The 22,815-nt window shown below is 39.3% G+C and overlaps 1 protein-coding gene across 22 annotated transcripts in view; it reads left to right on the top strand.

The window, feature by feature from the left end:
* Nucleotides 1–22,815, top strand: part of TDRD15 (tudor domain containing 15) — a 462,408-nt gene that overhangs the window by 277,928 nt on the left and 161,665 nt on the right. For 3 of the 22 annotated variants that reach the window (XM_070069389.1, XM_070069388.1, XM_070069390.1), the window contains exon 4: nucleotides 916–1,082. The exons of 18 other annotated variants lie outside the window; for them this stretch is intronic. In XM_070069389.1, the coding sequence (XP_069925490.1) occupies nucleotides 916–977 (62 nt within the window). In that variant the 3' untranslated portion in view covers nucleotides 978–1,082. The remainder of the gene's footprint in view (nucleotides 1–915; nucleotides 1,083–22,815) is intronic. One more of the 22 variants, XM_070069394.1, reaches the window with a different exon arrangement.

The raw sequence follows: 22,815 nt of genomic DNA, 5'->3' as shown, positions 1-22,815 counted from the left end.
CTCATATTCTCTTGAAAAACAAATAGTTATAAAAAGCAAACCATATTGAACATTTCAGCATTTCTTTTTTTAATTCAAGTTATATGACTAATGTGAAAACTAAGGTTCAATTTCTACCATTAAAGCATTTGGTTTCCCTTATCTTTTTTTATTTCTTATTATTAGGTAGGTGGATTGGGCTTGGGGAAAATCAAAATGTACCCATATAGGAAGAGATTCTAAATGAAGTCCTTAGCCAGCACTGAATCTATCATCCAGCTTAAAAGGTTGAATGTTCAGTTTATTTAAGCTGTACACTTACTTACTATATGATATTTCCCCCTGCAAGAAGAGGAAGCATTTTGTAAGATCTGCCCTGTTTTGTCAGACTATTTGTAGCAAAAATCTTTGATATGTAGAAAGGGGAAAAAAATTCAAGCCTTATCCTTGCATAATTGTGGTTATATATATATATATGTACATATATATATATAATTTATTTATTTATTTGAATTTCAGAGCTACAGAGAGAGAGGGAGAAACAGAGACCTCCTATCTGCTGGTTCACTCCTCAGGTGGCCACAGCGGCCAGGGCTGAGCCATGCTGAAACCAGTGGCCAGGAGCTTCGTCCCAGTCTCCCATGTGGGTGCAGGGATCCAAATGCTTGGACTATATTCTGCTGCTTTTTCCAGGCCATTAACAGGGAGCTGGATGGGAAGTAGAGCAACTGGGACACAAACTAGCACTTGTATGTTTTGCTGGCATCACAGGCAGAGGCTTAATCTATTAAGCCACAATGTTGGTCCCAATTGTGGTTATATTTTGACAGTTTTCCTGAAAGTTTCTACCTTCTGATAAGGAAATTCAAAATTTAAAAAAAAAAAATCCAGATTTATTATTTAAATAATTGGAAATGTGACTTTTTTTTCTTCTAGGCTTAACTAATATCAAAAACAAAAACACAAAAACAAATGCATGTTCTTGTCCAGCTGGATAAACCAAACCAAACATGAACAATGCTATCCCTTTGCAAGTCCTGGTATGCCCTACCCTGGTAACTTGTTCAGCCCTTCTGTTGAAGAGAACCATGCTCCTGATTTTAGTGAGTACAATTCCAGTGCTTTTCTGTATAGTTTCTGTATAGTTACATTTTATGTCTGATGATAAAAATATGGCATTTAATTTTAAATTTTCAATTTTTATGTAAATGATTGCTTTTTTCCTTGACTAGTAGCTGAAGCAGTTCAGCCCTTTTGATAAATGTTGCTGTACTTAATTCATTTCTGAATATTGATCATTTATGTCTTTCTGTTTTTCTTCAGTCTGCCTACAGGATTATCAGTCTCATTGATCTTTTCCAACAACCAGCTTTAGATTTCTTTCCTTTTCGCCATTGTATTTTGTTTTTCAACTTCATTGATTTCTGCCCTTATATTTATTATTTCCTTTCTTCTTATTGCTTTGGATTTCTTTTGCTTTTATTTTTCTAATTTCTAATGTAAAGAGTCAGATAATTGATTTGAAGCCTCTTTTTGTTTTATATAAGCATGTAATGCTGTGTTTTCCTCTGAACTTTGCTTTATCTTTATGCTACACATTTTATTACATTATGTCTTTACTAAAACATTTTCCGTATTGTTTAAAAATTCCTTGTGATTTCCTACTTGACCTCTGAGTTATGTAGAAATATATCTTTAATTCCCACTAAATTGGAGTGTTTTCAGAGATCTCTGTTACTGATTTCCCGCTTTATTAATTTGTGACCAGGGAACATACTTTGCTGACTCTAATCCTTTTTAAATTTATTGAAGTTTGCTTTACAGCCCAGAAAATGTTATATCTTGGATCTGTGTTCCATGAGCACTCAAAGAGAATACATATTCTGCTCTTGTTTAGTGAATTACTTTATGTCAAAGTTTAGTTGTTTTGAGATTTTAAGGTTTCCTGTACCCTTATTAATGTTTTATTTCTTCTTTATTGGTTATTAAAGAGAACTATTGAAGTTTCCAGCTAGAGCTGTGGAAATTTTTCTATCCTATTAGTGCTATCTTTGTGTGTGTGCACCTGTTTTGTGTTTTGAAACTCTATTCTTAGGAACAAACACATTAAGGGTTGTTGTATCCTCTTGCTGAAGATTTAATTCATTACATTTAATATAATGTAATGGAACAGGGAGGTAGAGGAAGCGGTGGAGCTCCGTGGAGATAAGAGTTCCTGTTGTCTCCAGACCTATAGGTTGTTTGCCCCTCGCTCTCATGATAAACAGAACCCCTTGCCTGGACCATGCTCATACCAGTTTAGGGGGCCAAGGCTTGCCTCAATTAACCTACAGCTCTTTATACACTCACTGTAATACATTAACATGCCCAGTGACACACCTACCTGATGCCTTGACAGGAATCACAGAACCATATGAGGAGTAACAACGGTGGCAGCCAGGTTCCTGGGGAAATCACCACCTACTTCCCAGAAAAACCATGACTATCCCCTCTCCCCCTTATTAGACTGTACCTGCCCTTCTAAGCACACATACAAGGTTAAACACAATTCAGAGTTGGGGACACTCACCTCCAAGTGCAGTATCTTTGCTTTCTCAATAGAATGCTTCCTGCTCCTATTGGCTAGTCTCCAACTCACCCCTGAATGTCATGAAGTGAAGTCAAAGACCAGGGTACTGGATGGCCCTGGCTGGTACCTCACTTAATACTAAGATGTATTTTGTCTTCTAAAAATGACTCCCACTTTGTTTTGATTAGCATTTGCTGGTATATCTTTTATCATTATTTAACTTTTAAATTCTGCACTTATAATTAGAATTGATTTCTGGGAGGTGAAATGGAGTCTAATTTTTTTTAAATCCAATTTTACAATCTTGGTGTTTTAATTGAATTATTAAATTATATATACTTTTTAATATAGTAGGATTTAATATTTGCCATTTTGCTAATTGTTTTTCATTTATAGATTCTCTTCTTTATTATTTTTTCCCTCTTTTGCTACCTTATCTTGAATTAGTTCAGTATTCCTTATCAATCTAATCTATCTCCACAGTTGGCTTATAAGCACATTATAGCTGAATATTTAATTTTTTGAGAGATTTATTTATTTATTTGAGAGACAGAGTTACAGACAGAGAGGGAGAGACAGAGAAGGGTCTTTCATCCACTGGTTCACTCCCCAAATGTCTACAACAGCCACAGTTGGGCCCATATGAAGCCAGGAGCCAGGAGCTTCTTCCAGGTCTCCCACAGGGTGCAAGGGCCCAAGCACCTGGGCCATCTTCTACTGCTTTGCTGGGAAACATACAGAGAGCTGGATTGGAAGAGGAGCAGCACGGACATGAACTGGCCCCTGTAAGGGATGATGGTGCTGCAGGCAGAGGCTTAGCCTACTATGCCACAGTGCCAGCCCCTAAATATTTACTCTTTTTAATGGTTTTTCTAAGGATTGCAATGTGTATATTTAATATTACATTGACTAGCTTTTTGTACTTCTAATTTACTTAGTACTTTTTTAAAGATTTATTTATTTGAAAGTCAGAGTTACACAGAGAGAGGAGAGGCAGAGAGAGAAAGAGGTCTTCCATCCGCTGGTTCACTCCCCAGTTGGTCACAACGGCCAGAGCTGCGCCAACCCAAGGCCAGGAGCCAGGAGCTTCTTCCAGGTCTCCCATGAGGGTGCAGAAGCCCAAGGACTTGGGCCATCTTCTTCTGCTTTCCCAGGCCACAGCAGAGAGCTGGATCTGAAGTGGAACAGCCAGGACTCAAACCAGGGCCCATATGGGATGCCAGCACTGCAGGTGGCAGCTTTACCCACCAAGCCACAGTGCCGGCCCTTGCTTAGTATTTTTAATAGAATAAAAAAAGACTTGGGTTTTTATCAGTTTTTTGGTATATACTGATTTGTGAATGAAAACCATGGTAAGGTCATTCTGAATCTTAAGCTTTCCCTCAGCAGGAAGATGACCACCTGGCAGTCTGATTTTTAAAATTTTTAAATTTTATTTATTTGAAAAGTTCTAGAGAGAGAGAGAGAGAGGCAGAGACCAGAGATATATCTTCCATTCACTGGTTCACTCCCCCAAATGGCTGCAACAGCAAGAGCTGGGCCAGGCTGAAGCCAGGAGGCTGGAACTCCAACAGGGTCGCCCTTGATGGTGGCGGAGGCTCTAGCGCTTGGGCCGTCTTCTGCTGTTTGCCAGGTGCATTAACTGAGAGCTGGACTGGAAGTAGAGCAGCCAGGACTCCAGCTGGTGCTCATATGCGATGCCAGCCTCACAGGTGGTGGCTCAACCTGCTGCTCCAAAATGCTGGCCCTCTGTCAGCCTAATTGAGGCCAGTCTCCAGCCATAAGTTTATGTGCCAATCACCAGCCTTTCTGATAAGTCAGAGCAGAAAGCTAAGTGGCTGCCCTTAAAAACAGTAAAGGAAGGCTATAATACATATATACATATAACACCGATAATTTGTAAAAATAGAAAACCTGGCCTCTTGTACTGTTTTGTGTGGGATAAGTGAAAAAAGTCCTGCTGCAGCTCTATCCAGACTGACTGCCACCCCGGTCTGGGATCCCCAACATCAGTTGCTCTAGTAAACCGCTTATTCCTTGGCGCTTCCTTCTTCATTTTCAGTCTCAGGATTCCGCCAAGTTCAGGGCACCTGAGATGCTCTCCTCTACTTTGTCAACACAACACTCAAGACAACTGCTATGATTACCTTGTAAGCTAGCTTTTTTTTTTTTTTTTTGAGGAAAAAAAGCTAATTTGATAGAATTTGTACAAGTGAACTCCATTGTATTGTACATATCCTTTTGCAATTTGCTTCTCACATTCAATGTTTTGTTTCTGAAATTTAACCAAATTAATCCAGGATGATTTATTCATTTCAGTTACTTCACAGTGTTCTAGCATTCATCATATGAATAAACCACACCTACTTCTCTACTTCTGGACAATTGGCTCACACATTTTCGCACTATTATAATCAGTTAATAGTTTTGCATGTATCTCCTTATAGGAGAGGACTTCAGGTAATTCATGGAAAATGTCTATTATGAAAAAGCTATTTGTGGAATTGAAAAAAATATTTACACCAAATAAAATTTTTTAGTTCAAATGTTGCATGAATTTTTTAAGTGTCCCCTCATACTTATAACTTTGCTTACTTGAAGTACAAGTACTGAGTAGCTGTTCAATAATTCACAATTAGGATTGAAAATTTTAGTTCATGTCAATAATTAGTAGAACACATAAACAAAAAATAGTGGATAGGGGCTGGCACTGTGGTGTAGCAGATAAAGATGCTGCCTGAAGTGCCCGCATCCCATATGGGCGCTGGTTCTAGTCCCGGCTGCTCCACTTCAGATCCAGCACTCTGCAATGGCCTGGGAAAGCAGTAGTGGATGGCCCAAGCTCCTGGCTCCTGGCTTTGGATAGGCGCAGCTCTGGCTGTAGTGGCCAACTGGGGAGTGAACCAGCAGATGGAAGACCTCTCTCTGCCTCTCCTTCTCTCCCTGTGTAACTCTGTCTTTCAAATAAATAAATAAATCTTTAAAAAGTAGTGTATATATCTATATCTATGTCTATATCTATGCCTATGTCTATATATCTATATCTATATCTATATCTATATATCTATATAGAGATCTCCTAAAGAATACAATCAACTCGACCTGGTTGACATTTATGGAAAACTGAACTAACACCTGCAGATTATATATTCTTCTCATGTGCAGGAGTGATTTTCATAAAATTAGATTATATTTGGGCCACAGAACAAACCTCCTCATACTTACAAGAATTTAAATTATATCATTTTTTAAAAGTTTTTTCCAGGCAGAGTTAGATAGTGAGAGAGATAGAAACAGAGAGTTATAGACATTGAGAGAGAGAAAGAGAGAAAGGTCTTCCTTTCATTGGTTCACTCCCCTAATGGCTGCTACAGCCAGCGCTAAGCCAATCCAAAGCCAGGATCTGAGTACTTCCTCCTGGTCTCCCATTCAGGTGCAGGGACCCAAGCACTTGGGCCATCCTCCACTGCCCTTCCGGGCCACAGCAGAGAGCTGGACTGGAAGAGGAGCAACTGGGACTAGAACCCGGTGCCCCAACTGGGACTAGAACCTGGGGTGCCGGCGCCGCAGGCGGGGGATTAGCCAAGTGAGCCACGGTGCTGGCCAATATTATTCTTTTCTTACTATCAAAGAATTAAACTAATAATCAAAGGCAACTGGCCAAATACCAGTACTTAAAAGAAGATAAACAAATACTACTAAACTTTCCATGAATCAAAAATAATGTTTCATGAAACATTAAAAATATTTTCACTTCCACCTGAAGTTGAGAGAAAGGCCCACTGCCCCTGGGGATAGAGGCTCAACTTGGAAGAGGGCTTGTTAAGACCTTACCACTCATATGGTTGTGGCTGATGCTTTCAGAATGGAATACTTTCAGAAGATGCTAGATTCTTGAAAGATTGCTCAGATTCCATTCTGTGGGGAAACTGATTGTGAAGACTGTATCAAAAAGGCCACTATCAGGGATCAAGATCTTGAACCTGGTGCTCCATCCATGGGCGCTAAAAGCCTTTGCATCATCGTATGGTGTGTGCTGCAGTCTGGAGCCAAATGCAACTGTGACAAGAAACTGGCAAGTTCTACACCTTGTTTTATTGGAGTTACTAAAGGATACAGCAAAATCCTCTCTCCAACCTTCCTCATTTAAAAGAAATGATACTAATATCTTCTCCGATAGTTTTATGATTTTTTAAAATTAAAGTTCAAAAGGAGGTCACATGAGACAAACAACTATTCTTATACCTAAATTCACAGTGGAAGAAAGGACTTTCTGTAAGCAACACCAGTACAAAAAATACAACAAACTAAATTTTGTAGGATGTGGCTAATGCAGTTCCTAGAGGGAAATATATAGCATTAAATACTTACAGTAGGAGGATTATAGTTTGAAATCAATGATTTCAATTTCTACCTTAAAAACCCAAAAAAATATAACCCAAAGAATGTAGAAGTAAGGAAATAACATAAGAACAGAAATAAAGAAAGTTGGAATCTAGAGACCAATAATAAAAATCAGTGAGAATGCAAGTTGATTTTTGGAAGCAGCAATAAAGAAGACTGCTAGAGAACAATTGATAAGAATAGGAAATGCACTTTAATTACATCAGGATTGAATACAAGAATATCAGTGTAGCTTTCTGATATTGAAAGGTGAATGAGGAACTATTATGAAAATCCTTATAATTTTGACAACATAGAAGAAATTGACAAATTTCTTGAAAGATACAAAGTATAAAAGCACCTTCAAGAAGAAATAATCTGAATAAATTATCTGTTAAATAAACTCAGTTAATAGTTAAAAACATTCTAAGAGTGTGAAAACTCTATGCTTAGACCATTTCATTGGCAAATTCTACCAAAAACTTAAGGCAGAAATCTTACCAGTTCTATACCAACTCCTCCACAGAAAATAGAAGAGGACAAAATACTTTCCAACTTATTTGCATAGTCCAGCATTACCCAGACATGAAAACTAGACAAAGATATTACAAGAAAATAAAAATATAGTTCAACACCCTTCATGTATGTGTTCCAAAATTATCATCAAAACGTGTACTGTCATTTTCTCAAATGTCTGCTGTCATTCTCACAAAATGTGTACTGTCATCCTTGGAAGGATTTAGGGTTGCAAATTTTAACTAGAGAATTTTTAGCATCCCACATGTTAAAATTTGTTTTGCTCCATTTAAAGCCTCACTCAGATTTTGACATTTGGACTTTCAATTAAAGTCAGACCTTTTGTTGAGTTTGAGTTGATTAACCTTTTGCAGTAGATAACTTTCCTTTAAATAGTGCCAAGCAGTCCTCTGAGGAAAAGGATTCAATGAATGCTTATTTATAGTAACAATATTTTAATTCATCAGTGTTCAGCTTTTTTATACTTTAATTTGGGTTAAAATATTATTAAGGAGGAAGGGTTTTTTTCTTAAAAGAAGCAAGGGTTGGGGCTGGCACTGTGGCGCAGCGGGTTAATGCCCTGGCCCGAAGTGCCGGCATCCCATTTGGGCACTGGTTCTAGTCCCGCCTGCTCCTCTTCCGATCCAGTTCTCTGCTATGACCTGAGATAACAGTAGAAGATGGCCCAAGTCCTGGGCCCCTGCACCCATGTGGGAGACCCAGAAGAAGCTCCTGGCTTCTGGCTTCGGATAGGTGCAGCTCCAGCTGTTGCAGCCAATTGGGAGTGAGCCAGCAGATGGAAGACCTCTCTCTCTTTCTCTGCCTCTCCTCTCTCTGTATAATTCTGACTTTCAAATAAATAAATCTTTAAAAAAAAAAGTAAGGGTTAAATATATTTGTCATTACACATAAAGAATTCGGAATTGGCATTAAATCCTTATGCTGGAACTTAGGCTTAGGTATAGTTCAGTACCTAAGCCTACTCTTATTGGATAGTAATGTGCTATTCCAGGTTTTCAAATACGCCATGTTTGTAGACCTGACACTGAAGTCTGGGTGTAAACAGCTGTTCAGCTTTGTCCATAATTACAGTTATCTTAGCTATTTCTCTGACCAATAAAGTGCTTCTGCAACAAATTATTTCAGCCCATCTGGGACTGAGGGAGTTCTCAGCATGGCTGACTCAGAGTTCTAAATGTAGAAAGATATGGGAGAAGAGGCATGAATTGGTCACTAGTATCATTCTAAGATTTTGCTTGTTTTGTCATTTTTTTTTTTTTAATTTTTTGACAGGCAGAGTGGACAGTGAGAGAGAGAAACAGAGAGAAAGGTCTTCCTTTACCATTGGTTCACCCTCCAATGGCCGCCACGGCCAGCGCGCTGCGGCCGGCGCACCGCGCTGATCTGATGGCAGGAGCCAGGTACTTCTCCTGGTCTCCCATGGGGTGCAGGGCCCAAGCACTTGGGCCATCCTCCACTGCACTCCCTGGCCACAGCAGAGAGCTGGCCTGGAAGAGGGGCAACCGGGACAGAATCCGGCGCCCTGACCGGGACTAGAACCTGGTGTGCCGGCACTGCAAGGCGGAGGATTAGCCTAGTGAGCCACGGCACCGGCCTTGTCTTGATTTTTAACATAGCTTGAAATGGTTGACACATCCTCTTCTGTTTGTTAGCTTAAAAAAACTTATTTGAATCATTGAACATATAGTTCTACCCTCAAGATTTTTAAATATAAAACTATAAAATTATTGAAAATAAATATTTAAAAATTACTTACGTCAACAGTCAGGACAAGGGCTGATCAAGTCACTGTTTCTCATAGTGTTTGAAAGATAATAGCATTAGCAATACATAAGTAATTTTTTTAACTTTTATTTAGTAAATATAAATTTCCAAAGTACAGTTTATGGATTACGATGGCTCCCCCCCCCCCATAACTTCCGTCCCACTCGCACCCCTCCATCTCCTGCTCCCTCTCCCATTCCATTCACATCAAGATACATTTTCAATTATCTTTATATACAGAAGATCAATTTAGTATATATTAAGTAAAGATTTCATCAGTTTTCACCCACACAGATCATAAAGCGTAAAATACTGTTTCAGTACTAGTTATAGCATTACTTCACATTGGACAACACACTAAGGACAGATCCCACATGAGAAGTAAGTACATAGTGACTCCTGTTGTTGACTTAACAATTTGACACTCTTGTTTATGGCGTCAGTAATCTCCCTAGGCTCTAGTCATGAGTTGCCAAGGCTATGGAAGCCTTTTGAGTTCGCCAACTTCGATCTTATTCAGACAGGGTCATAGTCAAAGTGGAAGTTCTCTCCTGCCTTCAGAGAAAGGTACCCAGGACTCTGAGAAGTACCTGTAAAAGGTCCTGATAAAAGGCAGGATTTCGTATTCCACATGATAGATAAGGAATAACTATAAAATATTTGAGTAAGGAAGCATCACATGGAAAATAGTCTGTTGTTATTGCCTGCCAGTGTTGTGCAAATGATATGAGAGGACTTTAAAAAGTTTGTGGAAATAGAATTAAGATATGTTTGCTAAGTGCTGAGAAATTTTATATACATGCATATTTTTAAATAATACTCACTTTCCATTAGCTTTTAGAAGACTCATTATATTTCAAGATTTAATGTTTTTAATTACAGAAATAAAAGATTTATTCAAGCAGCAGAAAATGTGACACTTCTTTTCAACCTACATATCAGGTTCCATACAATTGATCTGTGTATCTTTCCCCAATTTTTCTATACTTACACACACATGTAAAGATTTGTAAAATATATGCACATAGTTTAAAGAAAATTGGTATCATAATATGTTTGAGAGGATTTTAAAGCAATTTTATTCTTCCATAGTTTGCTATATTTTGCTAGAATCTTTGTGACTAGGATCAATATGGTAATGGAAGTTAGATTGTGGTATATTAAGAAAGATTGGCTGATGTGAGTAACATCTCTTTGAGATGTTTGAAAAGATAACACAACTATGCCACAAGGAAGCATTTAATTGGGTTGTACTAATAAAAATCAGGTTTATTATACAGGAAAGGTGCAGTTATCAGAATAGAATGCAGGAATAAATTAATTAAATACATTAGAGGAGGGTCTGGCACTGTGGTGCAGTAGGTTATGACAGTGTTGCAACACTGGCATCTCACATTGAAGTGCCACTGCAAGTTCTGATTGCTCCGCTTCTGATCCAGATTCCTGCTAATGCACCTGGAAAGGCAGCAGAAGATGGTCCAAGTACTTGATCCTGTCACTCACTTGAGAAATCAGGATGGAGTTTCTGGGTCCTGGTTTTGGGGAGTGAACTTGTTGAGGGAAGATCTCTATCTGTCTTTCCCTCTCTCTCCACCACTCTTTCAAATGAATAATAAATAAATCCTTAAACAATTAGGAAAACTATTCATGTTAATGATATCTCATGTAAAATAAGGAAACTATTAACATTTTCCTTACCTCAAACAAGGACACTAGTATGGTGTGACCAAACCAGGCACAAAAGAATATCACTGAAACCAAATTGTACAACAAAGGATGCGATTATGAGAAGAATATTCATGAACTAAAAAAAAGGTTAAACTGAGCTTGCCTGCCTGGAAATTCTGTGTTAAGCAGATCTTTTTTATGGTTCTGGTAACTGTTTTGGTTGATATAAAATTTTTCAGAGTCTGAAATTTTACTCTAATTGTATGCTAATAAGTTAGCCTGTTGCTGTTTCATGGGGGTAGCTGAAGACTTGATATTCCTGGGTCAGAGACAGATGGCTGTGTTTCTCAGGAAACATCAATCAGCATGAGCCTAACCATGTTTGTGGCATTTCCCTTTGTCCTCAAGGCGATGTGGAGGGTCCAGGGTGGGTGCTCTGATGCAGTCTGTTTTCTCTCAGCTAAGGTTGGTCGTATAATTTTTCAGATCCACTGCAAAAGGAAATACATTTTTTAATTCAAAAATTGGGCAAAAAGTGCCAATAAAGGCAATAGGTTATAACACTTTTCTTTCTTCTTTGGTTTCCTGTTATTCTGTGTTTTATTTTTTATTGGCATTCAAATTAAATCAGATTAAAATTGTAAATTATTAGCTTGAATTTTACCGTTCATCTTTATATGATAGAGTGCTGACTTTAAATACGAGAATAAGAGTATTTAAGGATGTGCAGAATCACTGAAATTAAATCATATCTTGTAGGCCACATATATGGATTTAATTCATGCAAGCACAGTAGAAATGCTACACAAAAATGATTCATCTATTTTATTTCTTGGTATTTATGAATTCTTTCAAATATTTTCTGTCTTTGGCTTATTTATAAGCGAGTAAGGACTGAAACAAGAAGGAACTATGAATTGCCTTCTCTTTCCCTTCTGTCCTGCACTGTCATCTTCAGTGTAAGTGCCCGTCTAATACAAGGGCATGACGTGTGAATGAAGATATGTTCAGGCACTTCATTGCTTGGGTTAGGATGCTGGTATCTTTTCTCAATGAAGCAAATACGTTCTGGTGAAATTTTGTCTCGGGGGTGTTAGGACCTCACTTTTTCCATCATAGATGTGACATGCTTACCTTGTACTTGCTTTGAATATCACTGAGTTAAATGTAAATGGAGCAACAAGATGCATGCAGGCACCTTTTCTGCTCGTGTGTGTGCCATTATCTATTTGTATTCACTTATAAAGTACAAGTTCAGAGATAATATCATTAAAGATGTTGCAGTGGAAAATTCAAGGGAATGAGCTAAGTGAAGGGCCCTCCTGAGTGTGGGGCCCTGTGAGACACTACAGATTGCATGCCCATTAATTTGGTCTTGATTATGACTGATGAACGCTGAGCTTGGAGTAACTACTGACTTTATACCTAACAGTGCACAAGCCTTCTGTGTGTCTTAGAAGCAGACATTACCTCATCCTGAAAGATTGCTTTATACAAGTGCCACCCCAAGAAGTGGCCTGGCTAGGGGACTGTCTTTGCATCATCTTTAATAATGTGCAGAACCCCCAGGGCTCATTGCAGATTACATTTCTCAACAAAATCATGAGATGAAGTATTTTTTAAAATGTGTTGAAAACAGTCAAATTTGAAAGTTTCTGCTTGGAAAGTCCACAGTTATTGTAAACTTTTTGTATATCCTGGTCGTTTTGTTTGTGGTTGATATAAGTAAGAGCTAACTTTTCATTAGTACATACGTGTTGACTTTTCTGTCTCTTTTGTCCATTTGGATGGAAACTCTCTGGAAAGTGTGGAGGGTGGCATAAGCTTCCTTTGTAAAAGTGAAGATCCCACACATGCGTGGGTTCCAGGTAGAGGGAGAGGAGTGTAGGCGGGGGTTTCCAGCTTATTCTGTATCTTCCACATTGAATTCTGGGTACTGAAGGAGGATACATGCGTTCGTGGGCTTCTCACTGGACACATTTTGATTCAGTGCTGTTATTATGCCAGTTACAGTAATAAGTTCTGGGATAGAATGGTCATCCAGAAAGATGTGGTTTCTGCCTACAAAGAGTCTTACATTCTATTGGATGAGGCAGTTAAGTAGTAGAGATGAGACGTATTTTGTAATTTCTGTGAAGGGAATTTAAAGGTTTCTGAACCAGCTTATAAATGTTTCTTTACTTTGGAGTCACGTATTCTCTTTTGTAGTCCTAATTCTGTGGTTAATTGCCACTTAGAACCTGAACTTGTGCGGCTGGGTGGATCTGAAGTGCTGTCAGCCATCTATCATTTTACATGTAAAAATCTACGATGAAGACTTAAGCAATCACTTCAGGAAAATTACTGACTTTTCTACAAGTTGGGACATGGATTAAATCTACGACAACTTCAATGGATAAAAGAAGTGAGGAATGAATTTTGGGAAAATGGAAGGAACAGCTTCCTTACCATTGCCTGCATGCTCTAGGAGGTATACATGGCTTGTGTGTGCAGGTGGGATGGGCAGAGAAAGACTGAGTAACTCAGGGGTTTTGGGGTCAATGGTTGGTGGAGATACCTTCTCCTGAGAACTCAGTGATTTTGAGGAGCATTCTGTTTTTTGGTGCCCTTACTTAGGGTCTCTGGTTTTAATCTTCTGAGGGAGTGATTGAGGGTGAAGATTTTTTCCCTTATCCATGATAAATGTTCAGGGTGCAATGAAAAAGAATGTGTATTCTGCTCTTGTTGGGTAGAGTGTTCTGTAAATGTCAAGTAGGTCAAGTTGGCCAATTGTGCCATTCAAGTCTTCTATAGCCTTCATGTTTTCATATATATTTGTTCTATCAATTTTTGAGAGAGAAATTGAAATTTCTGGCTATATTTAGGGATTTGTTTGTTTCTCCTTGCATTTCTATCAGTTTTTACCTTATGCATTTTGAAGCCCTGTAATTAGGTGCAGAAACATGTGGAGTTATTATGTCCTTTTGATAAGTTGACACTCTTATAGTTTATTTATTTATTTTAAAGATTTATTTATTTATTTGGAAGTCAGAATTATACAGAGAGAAGAGAGGCAGACAGAGAGAGAGAGGTCTTCCATCTGCTGGTTCACTCCCCAGTTGGCCGCAACAGCCAGAGCTGTGCCGATCCAAAGCCAGGAGCCAGGAGCTTCTTCCGGGTCTCCTGTGTGGGTGCAGGGGCCCAAGGACTGGGCCATCTTCTACTGCTTTCCCAGGCCATAGCAGAGAGCTGGATCGGAAGTGGAGCAGCCGGGTCTTAAACCAGCACCAATGTGGGATGCCATCACTTCAGGCCAGGGCATTAACCCACTGTGCCACAGTGCCAGCCCCTGACACTCTTATAATTATGTAATTATGTTCCTTATGCCTGGCAACAGCATTTTCTCCCAGATGACTTTGTCTGATATTAATACAGCAACTCTAGCTTTCTTTTGAGCAGTGTTATCAGTGTGTACATTTTCAGCCCTTTCCTTTTAACCTCTGTTTCTTTTTCTGTACAGTGCATTTTTGTAGGTGGTCTGTAATTGAACACCGCTGTTGTATCCCACCTGACCATTTCTGAGTTTTAATTAGATTAACAGATCACTTACCTTTACATTTGATGTGGTTCTCAGTGTGGACAGATTTAAGTCTATCAATAACTTCTCCTGTGTTTCTAGTTCCTATTCTCATTCTTTGTTCCTTCTTTTTCTGCCTTCTTTTTGAATTAATTGGTTCTATTTTATGTTCTTTGTTGGCTTATTAGCTATAACTTTGAGCCTTGTTAATATGGTGACTACTTTAAGGTTACAGTTACATATTTAACTTAGTTTACTTTCAAATGATTTTATACCACTTCACATATGGTGCATCTTGTGGTTGTATACTTTTATCTTTTTAGCATATTATTTTCATACATCCTATTCATATATGTATTTCCTAACTCCATATGACACTGTCACTATTCTTGTTTAAAGTCAATCATATTTTAAGGAGATGCAAATAATAAGAAAGAAATCTTGTATATTTATCTGCAATTTCCAATGTTCTTTCATTTTTTAACCTATATTTCATCTATTACCATTTGTCTTCTGCCTGAAGAAAATGCCTGCTCTTCTGCTTTCTGGCTGTAACACTTCTTGTAGTATTGATTTGTGCTGATGACAAATTCTTCCAGCTTTTGTGTGTTTGAGACATTTTTCATTTAACCTTTTTATCTGAAATACATATTTGCTGAATATAAGGTAATATGTTGACAGGTTTTTTCTTTTGTACACACGCGTGTTTCTCCATTGTCTGCCCATGCGTGATGTTTCCAGTGAGAACTAGGCTGTTACCATGATCCTATTCATATATGTATTTCCTATGTATGTATTCATATATGTATTTCCTAACTCCATATGACACTGTCACTATTCTTGTTTAAAGTCAATCATATTGTTTAAAGTCAATCATAACCTTTTTATCTGAAACACATATTTGCTGAATATAAGGTAATATGTTGACAGGTTTTTTCTTTTGTACACACACGTGTTTCTCCATTGTCTGCCCATGCGTGATGTTTCCAGTGAGAACTAGGCTGTTACCATGATCCTTGTCCTTTCTACTCGTCAGGGCTCCCTATACTCCCTCCTCTGACTCATAAGATTTCCTTCCTTTCTGTCATTGTTTCTGAGCAATTTGAGAATGATGCGCCGTGGTGTGGTTCTCTTCTTTTTTTCTTCTATTGTGTGCTTGTTTGGAGTTGTTGAATCTGTGACTTTAGAGTTTTCATTAAATTTGGAAATTCTCTGTCCAATATGTCTCTGCATTTTTTTTTCTGTTTCCATCATCCTCTCACTGACTATGAGGCTAAGGAAAGCAAGGACTTGAGGTGAAATCCACCATTACTTTGTTCCTTTAATTCTGACCAAGGACCCCATCTGTATGTTCTTGATTTTAAAACCTTTCACTCAGCCAAGAAGTTGTTTATCAGTGTTGCCAATTTCCAGTGGTCCTGCAACTTGCTTTTTTATTCTGGACTTTTGTGCACTTTTTTTGGTAGATCAAGGATAGATGAGTTAAGTGCTACTATATGACTTAAATTTTAACCTCTTGGTCTTAACTTTAAAGAAAATTTTAATAGTTTTTCGCCTGCTTTGATGTTATTTCACTTAAAACTAGAACTATCCAGTTGGTGCTTTTGAATATTAATGACCCACGTCATGTGTGGGTAAATTTAGAAGGCTGGAGTAGAGACATCTGGAGTGGATTTGCTATCCATTTTGAATTCCAGTATTATAAAATATGGTTTTTGTTCTATCTTAAAATACTTGACTTAAACTCCATAAATATCTGTGCCTTCCAAGCTATGTGATAAAATTAAATTAAGTTCCGCTAAACATTACTCCATACACTTTAATGTAAACAGAGTATCAATTATTTAGGACTGGGAATCCTGATATGTATATGGTGATTTCTCATTAACACTAACAACATCAGAACTGTTTTCACATTAGATTAAGATAGTAATTTAGCTGCTTAGTAAATGATTAAATGAAAAAAGTGTTATATAATATGTTCACTAGGAATTGCCAAATGTTGCCAAGTACTAATGATTCATTTCCTTAATAAAACGAGAAGTACCAGGCCATAAGTTTCTGCTAAGGAGGTTCTGTCAAAACTGGGCTGAGCACGGGTACAGAGTCAGCACAGCCTGGTGAGGAACACAGCCATGCCTGTGGCTCTAGATTTGGATCCCAGGTCTCCTCACTGATACCTATATAACCATGAGCAAAGTAACCTTTCTAAAAGTTCAGCTTTCCTCCTATAAAATACCCAAACTTTCTAGAATTATTATTGTAAGTGAATGGTAACAATACACATAGGATCTGCCTACATTATTGTTAGGGGTTGCACTGGAATCTGGGCATGATTTTCTGTTGTGTCTAATAGGTCATTTTTCTCAAGAAACAATACCATGTAGGGACAGAAGAAAAACAATAGCAAGTGTTGCCTTTGGTGCTGGAGTTTTCAGGGGAAGATGACAATAGAAATTTATTGTGGTGGGGCCAACACTGTAGCATAGCAAATAAAGCCGGTGTCTGCCATGCAGGCATCGCATATGGGTGCTGGTTCGAGTCCTGGCTGCTCCACACCTGTTAATGTGCCTAGAAAACCAGTGGAGGATGGCCCTATTGCTTGGGCACCTGCACCAGCTTGGGAGACCTGGAAGAAGCTCCTGGCTCCTGGCTCCCGGCTTTGGATTAGCCCAGCTGTTTCAGTCATTTGGGAATGAACCAGTGGGTGGAAGACCAGTCCCCCCCCCCCCCCCCCCGTTTCTCATCTGATTCATTTCAGTAAATACTCAGTGGGTATCTATGAGTTAGTGACTAAGGATAAATGTAATGTTTAAGATACAGATAAAAATCCCTGTCCTGATAGAGCTTACATCTTAGTGGGAGAAGGCCAATAACAAACAAATTAAGAAAATATTTAGTATGTTAAGAGATAATACATGGTGTGGGGAAAGATATATTAGGAAGGAGGTGTGTGTGTGTGTGTGTGTGTGTGTGTATACTGAGAAGGTCCTATCTGAGCAAACAGATGAATGAGGCTGTTTGTTATAGTGTCTACAAATGAAGAAGCCTTCTATATATATAAGGGGCCCAATGATATTAAGACTTTCTGTGGACTTTTGAGTGATCCTGTATTTTTGAATGACAGTCAGGAGGCCAGTGTTCCGGGAGCAGAGTGAGTGGCAGGAGAGGGGAGATGTGAGACGTCACTGGTGTAGGTGGTGAGGACCAGACCATGCAGGCCTCCTCTGCCGTTGTTACTTGCTCTGAAATGGGCAGTGAAAGTCAATGCCAGCTTCGAGAGAGGGCTGACAGACTCTGACACACTTTTAAAGGTTCACTGTAAGCCGGCGCCGCGGCTCACTAGGCTAATCCTCCGCCTTGCGGCGCCGGCACACCGGGTTCTAGTCCCGGTCGGGGCGCCGGATTCTGTCCCGGTTGCCCCTCTTCCAGGCCAGCTCTCTGCTGTGGCCAGGGAGGGCAGTGGAGGATGGCCCAAGTAGTTGGGCCCTGTACCCCATGGGAGACCAGGAGAAGCACCTGGCTCCTGCCATTGGATTAGCGTGGTGCGCTGGCTGCAGTGTGCTGGCCGCGGCGGCCATTGGAGGGTGAACCAACGGCAAAAGGAAGACCTTTCTCTCTGTCTCTCTCTCTCTCACTGTCCACTCTGCCTGTCAAAAAAAAAAATTCACTGTAGCTTCTGTATTGAAACTAGAATGTAAGGGGGCTAGGGTGGAGACATAAAGAGCAGTAATCCATGAAACAGAGCTAAGAGAGGGGGTTGTCCAATTGCTTTCTTATGTATGTTGTGCCAGGAGAAGATTAGTGGTGAATCCCATTAGACCTCTGTGAGATTGGAAGGGTTGGCTTCCTCCTGGAAGTTTTTTTGGCAGACAAGGAAACAGTCCCAGGTGATACAGAGGTGTCCTTTCTCTTATTAGTGGTGACTTGGTGACAGGAAAGCGAACTCGCTGGCTCTGCCCCACCTGGATGTTTCAGATCTATTTCTGGAAAGCAGGTTTTACGAGGTATGCAAGGAACTTCTCTCTTTTATTCCTACTTAAAAGTTCCCTAATTGGGTTGAGTTCAGGTTCTGTGTCATGATTCTGTTTTGCTAGGAGAAGCTAATAAAGAAGGAAACTCTGGGTTCTTAGGGGTAGGAGAAAAGGAGTCCAGTAATTAGGCAGTATGGTCCCTCTGCTGGACAAAAGCCTTGAGCAGCTCCGGCAAACACCAAACAAAAACCTGTCACGTGCCCGGCAAAATCTTAGAAGATGTGCTGGCAGTTGTTCTCTAGCAGTAATATTCTTTTCATAAAGCTCGCCACACTGTGATAGCTCTGTCATTAGCCTGCTAATCTCAAGCTAATTCTCTATTGTATTTTATATGGTTTGCTCTATATATGGGTTTAGAGCAGAGAGCTGAACCGCTTAAAAAGATTGGTCTAAGAAATTGCAGGTTAGGTGAGAAAGGAAAATAGACTACCTCTGGAAAAGTGTGGTTAAATCCCAATGGGGCAGGCGGAGCATAGTTCTTGTTTTGTTTTGGTTTTGATAAGTAGGGGTTTGCATCTGTTCAGTAGATGCTGAATAGCTTCCATGTGTCCCATTCTGTACTAGGTCCCTGGGGGTCAGCACGGTGCCTAGCCCAGAGGTACTAATGTCTCTCAGGAGAGATGATTGCATTGACATATGGCATAGTGAATGGTATCAGAAACAAGCCTTAGAATCTGGAGTTTTAAAGACAGCATGAGTTGAGGAAGTGAGAAGAATGCAGGGATATGGATTTTTTTTATAAAAGCGAAGGTTTTATTTTTGTATGTTTTTATAAGTGAAAAACTTGATGTAACTATATAACTAGTAAAGTACAAGCACATGACCACAAATAAATCTATGACTTTTAGTTTCATAACATTGGAGATATTTCCGCTTAACTTTTTTTTTTTTTGACAGGTAGAGTGGACAGTGAGAGAGAGAGACAGAGAGAAAGATCTTCCTTTACTGTTGGTTCACCCTCCAATGGCCACCACGGCCAGCACACTGCGGCCGGCGCACCGCGCTGATCCAATGGCAGGAGCCAGGTACTTCTCCTGGTGTCCCATGCGGTGCAGGGCCCAAGGACTTGGGCCATCCTCCACTGCACTCCCTGGCCACAGCAGAGAGCTGGCCTGGAAGAGGGGCAACCAGGACAGAATCTGGCGCCCCGACTGGGACTAGAACCCGGTGTGCTGGCGCCGCAAGGTGGAGGATTATCCTAGTGAGCCGTTGCGCCGGCTCCACTTAACTTTTAAGAAAAATAGTAACAGTAGATAATATTGTATAGTCACTTTATAGGTAGTTTTGGTAAAGATGGTTGTCTTAAGTGTTTAAAAGATATTTGTTCATAATATGGACAGCCTTTTATCCAACTCTTGGGTTGTTTTGGGGAGGTCTTCTTAATGAGACTTTTTCCCAGCAATTAGCTATATAACTTTATAGTGAAAACCAGATGCTCAGAGACAGTAAAAATAACAGCCCACAATATCTGTTCCTTCATGACTTATAATACCGACGGCTGTCTGATAATCCCTTCAGAGCAGTTTGCCTTGTATTCTGCACATAATATTGTGTTTGGCGCTTTTCAATCAAGTGATTCAATTATATCAGGGTACTATATCTTGATATTGCTATGGCTTCCTTAATCATTTGGTACCATTGAACATTTAGCACTGTTGAGCTTTTAGCATAGCTGTTTTGCTAATCACAAAATTTCCATGGCTTAAATAAGCCAATGAAAGTCTGTTCCTTGCTCATTTAAAGATACGGTGTAGATATTCACTGTGTCCAAATGGTTTTCTTCCATGGATGATTCAGGAACACAGGCGTCCAGAGTTCCACCTTCTCTAAGGTATCTGTGTTTTCTGAGTAATACCAGAAGACAGAACACAAGTGGAAGATAGATAGTTCCTGGCAGGGCAAGTACTCACTCTTCTCTGGAGAGGATGCACTTATTTTTGGCAAATAGGTAGCTGATCTTGTTCATATGAGTTCTGATTTTTGTCATTTAATGATAGCAGAACTTCTAAATAGCTTTGAACAATGGTTTTCTGTTTGAGAGTAATTTATTTGGGGTATGATTCCTGATGTGGGTGTACTGCATATAAGTTCTAATTATAAAATAATACTGAATTATCCTTTATTCAATAAATACATAAAATTTAATTCACATACTCATAAAGTTACTAAGAAACACCTCCAATTCATTATTACTCAGGCTTATATAAAGAATATTTTTCCATCCTATATCCGGGAAAATGAATACCATTAGAACAACCAACATACATACGGACTCTGCTAGTAATGGTTTGAGCTGTAATTTTTCAACTTTACAGTACTGCAAAAGTGACATGCATTCAGTAGATAGTGTAGTTAGATTTTGAATTTTGTTCTTTTCCCAAGGTAGCGACAGGTGATATAATATGCCCTTGTGAGGCTTTGTAATGGCAGCCAACTGCAACCCCCATTCAACCAGGTGATGCCCAGGACAGCATTCATACTCTACATGGAATTGTGCTGTCGCCATTTTTTTTCATCTTTTTTGTGTTTTTATATCTCATAATTAAATCTGCAAGATGCTCCTTTATTGGTGTACTGTACATGAAATATTAAATAGTTTATTGTGAAATAGACTTTGTGTTAGGTGATGTTGCCCAACCAACTATAGGCTGATGAGAGTGTTCTGAGCATGGTAAGGTAAGCTAGATTAAACTATGATGTTTCATAGCTTAGGTGTGTTAAATACGTTCGCAGTGTACAACATTGTCACATTACAATGGGCTCATGGGACATAGTCCCATCATAAGCAATCAGTATCTCTACTTGTATTGTCATGTTTTAAGAAAACTTTACTGCTATTAAACTTTCTGCAAAAATGAATTAGATAATTTAAAGAAATATTCATGTATGTACTGTTAGGTTGAAATTATTTTAACAGTATAGGTGACTTGAAAAGGAATTAGAACATATGTCTGGGGCCAGGCTGTGGTGAGGCAGGTAAAGCTGCTGCCTGTAGTGCCGGCGCCCCATAGGGCCACTGGTTCGCATTCCGGCTGCTTCACTTCTGATCCAAATCTCTGTTATGGCCTAGGAAAGCAGTAGAAGAAGGCCCAAGTATTTGGGCCCCCGCACCTGCATGGGGGACCCAAAAGACGATCCTGGCTCCTGGCTTTGGATCGGCCCAGCTCAGACCATTCTGGCCATTTGTGGAGTGAACCTGCAGATGGAAGACCTCTCTCTCTCTCTCTTTCTCTCTCTCTCTCTCTCTGCCATTGCCACTGCCACTGCCACTGCCACTGCCTCTCTGTAACTCTGACAAATAAATAAATAAATCTTTTTTAAAAAAAGACATATGTCTAATAGTTATTATATTTTTTTTGCTTGTTTATAGATACAAAAAGAAAAATTTGATTTAAGGCATCTTCATAGTAAATCTTTCCAGAAACAGCAAATATTCTTTCTATGCACATTAGAAGTTACTAATTTTAAATTTTATTTGAAATTAAGAAAGAGAAGGAGGAGAAATAGAAATCTCTCATCTTCTGGCTCATTTCCCAACTGCCCACCACAACCAGGGCTATTCAGGTCAAAGCTGGCATCCAGGAACTCGTATGTGAGTGGCAGGAAGCCAACAACTTGACCAATTGCCTGCTGCCTTCCAGGTATGCAACAGCAAGAAGCTGGAATTGAGAGCAGAGCCAGACTTGAACCCAGGCACTCTGATATGGGATGTAGGCACCCCACCCGGCATTTTAACTGCTGTGAGAAGTTGCTACTTTTAATTTTTTAAAAAACATTTCATTTTTTATTTGACAGAGTTACAGACAGTGAGAGGGAAAAACAGAGAAAGGTCTTCCACCTGCTGGTTCACTCCCTAAATGGCCGCAATGGTCAGAGCTGAGCCAATCCAAAGCCAGGAGCCAAGAGTTCTTCTGGTGTTTGACACAGGTACACAAGTTCTTCACTGATCTTCTATTGCTGTCCTAGGTTGTAGCAGAGAGCTGGATCAGAAGTGGAACAGCCGGGACTCAAACCAGACCCCATATGGGATGCCAGCGCCACAGGTGGAGGATTAATGTACTGCACCACAGCGCTGGCCCTGAATTGCTACTTTTAAAAGCTAATAATTTTCAGAACTTTAGATGAAATCAAATGTCTGAGTGAAACTGACAAGGTCACCAATACGGTGGTGGATATTTTTGTTGTGTTAGTATCTCCAACACATTTGAAACAAGAATGAAAACTGATAATGTGTTCTATTTTCTCTAAATTAAAATAAGAAAGAAAAACATATTTGTAGTTAAAATCAGTGTTTACAGAAGAAATAATGGTATGAGAAAAATTGC

The sequence above is a fragment of the Oryctolagus cuniculus genome, chromosome 2 (genome assembly GCF_964237555.1).
Source record: "Oryctolagus cuniculus chromosome 2, mOryCun1.1, whole genome shotgun sequence".
Classification (NCBI taxonomy): Eukaryota; Metazoa; Chordata; class Mammalia; order Lagomorpha; family Leporidae; genus Oryctolagus; species Oryctolagus cuniculus.
This window is presented reverse-complemented; position numbering and strand designations above follow the sequence as displayed.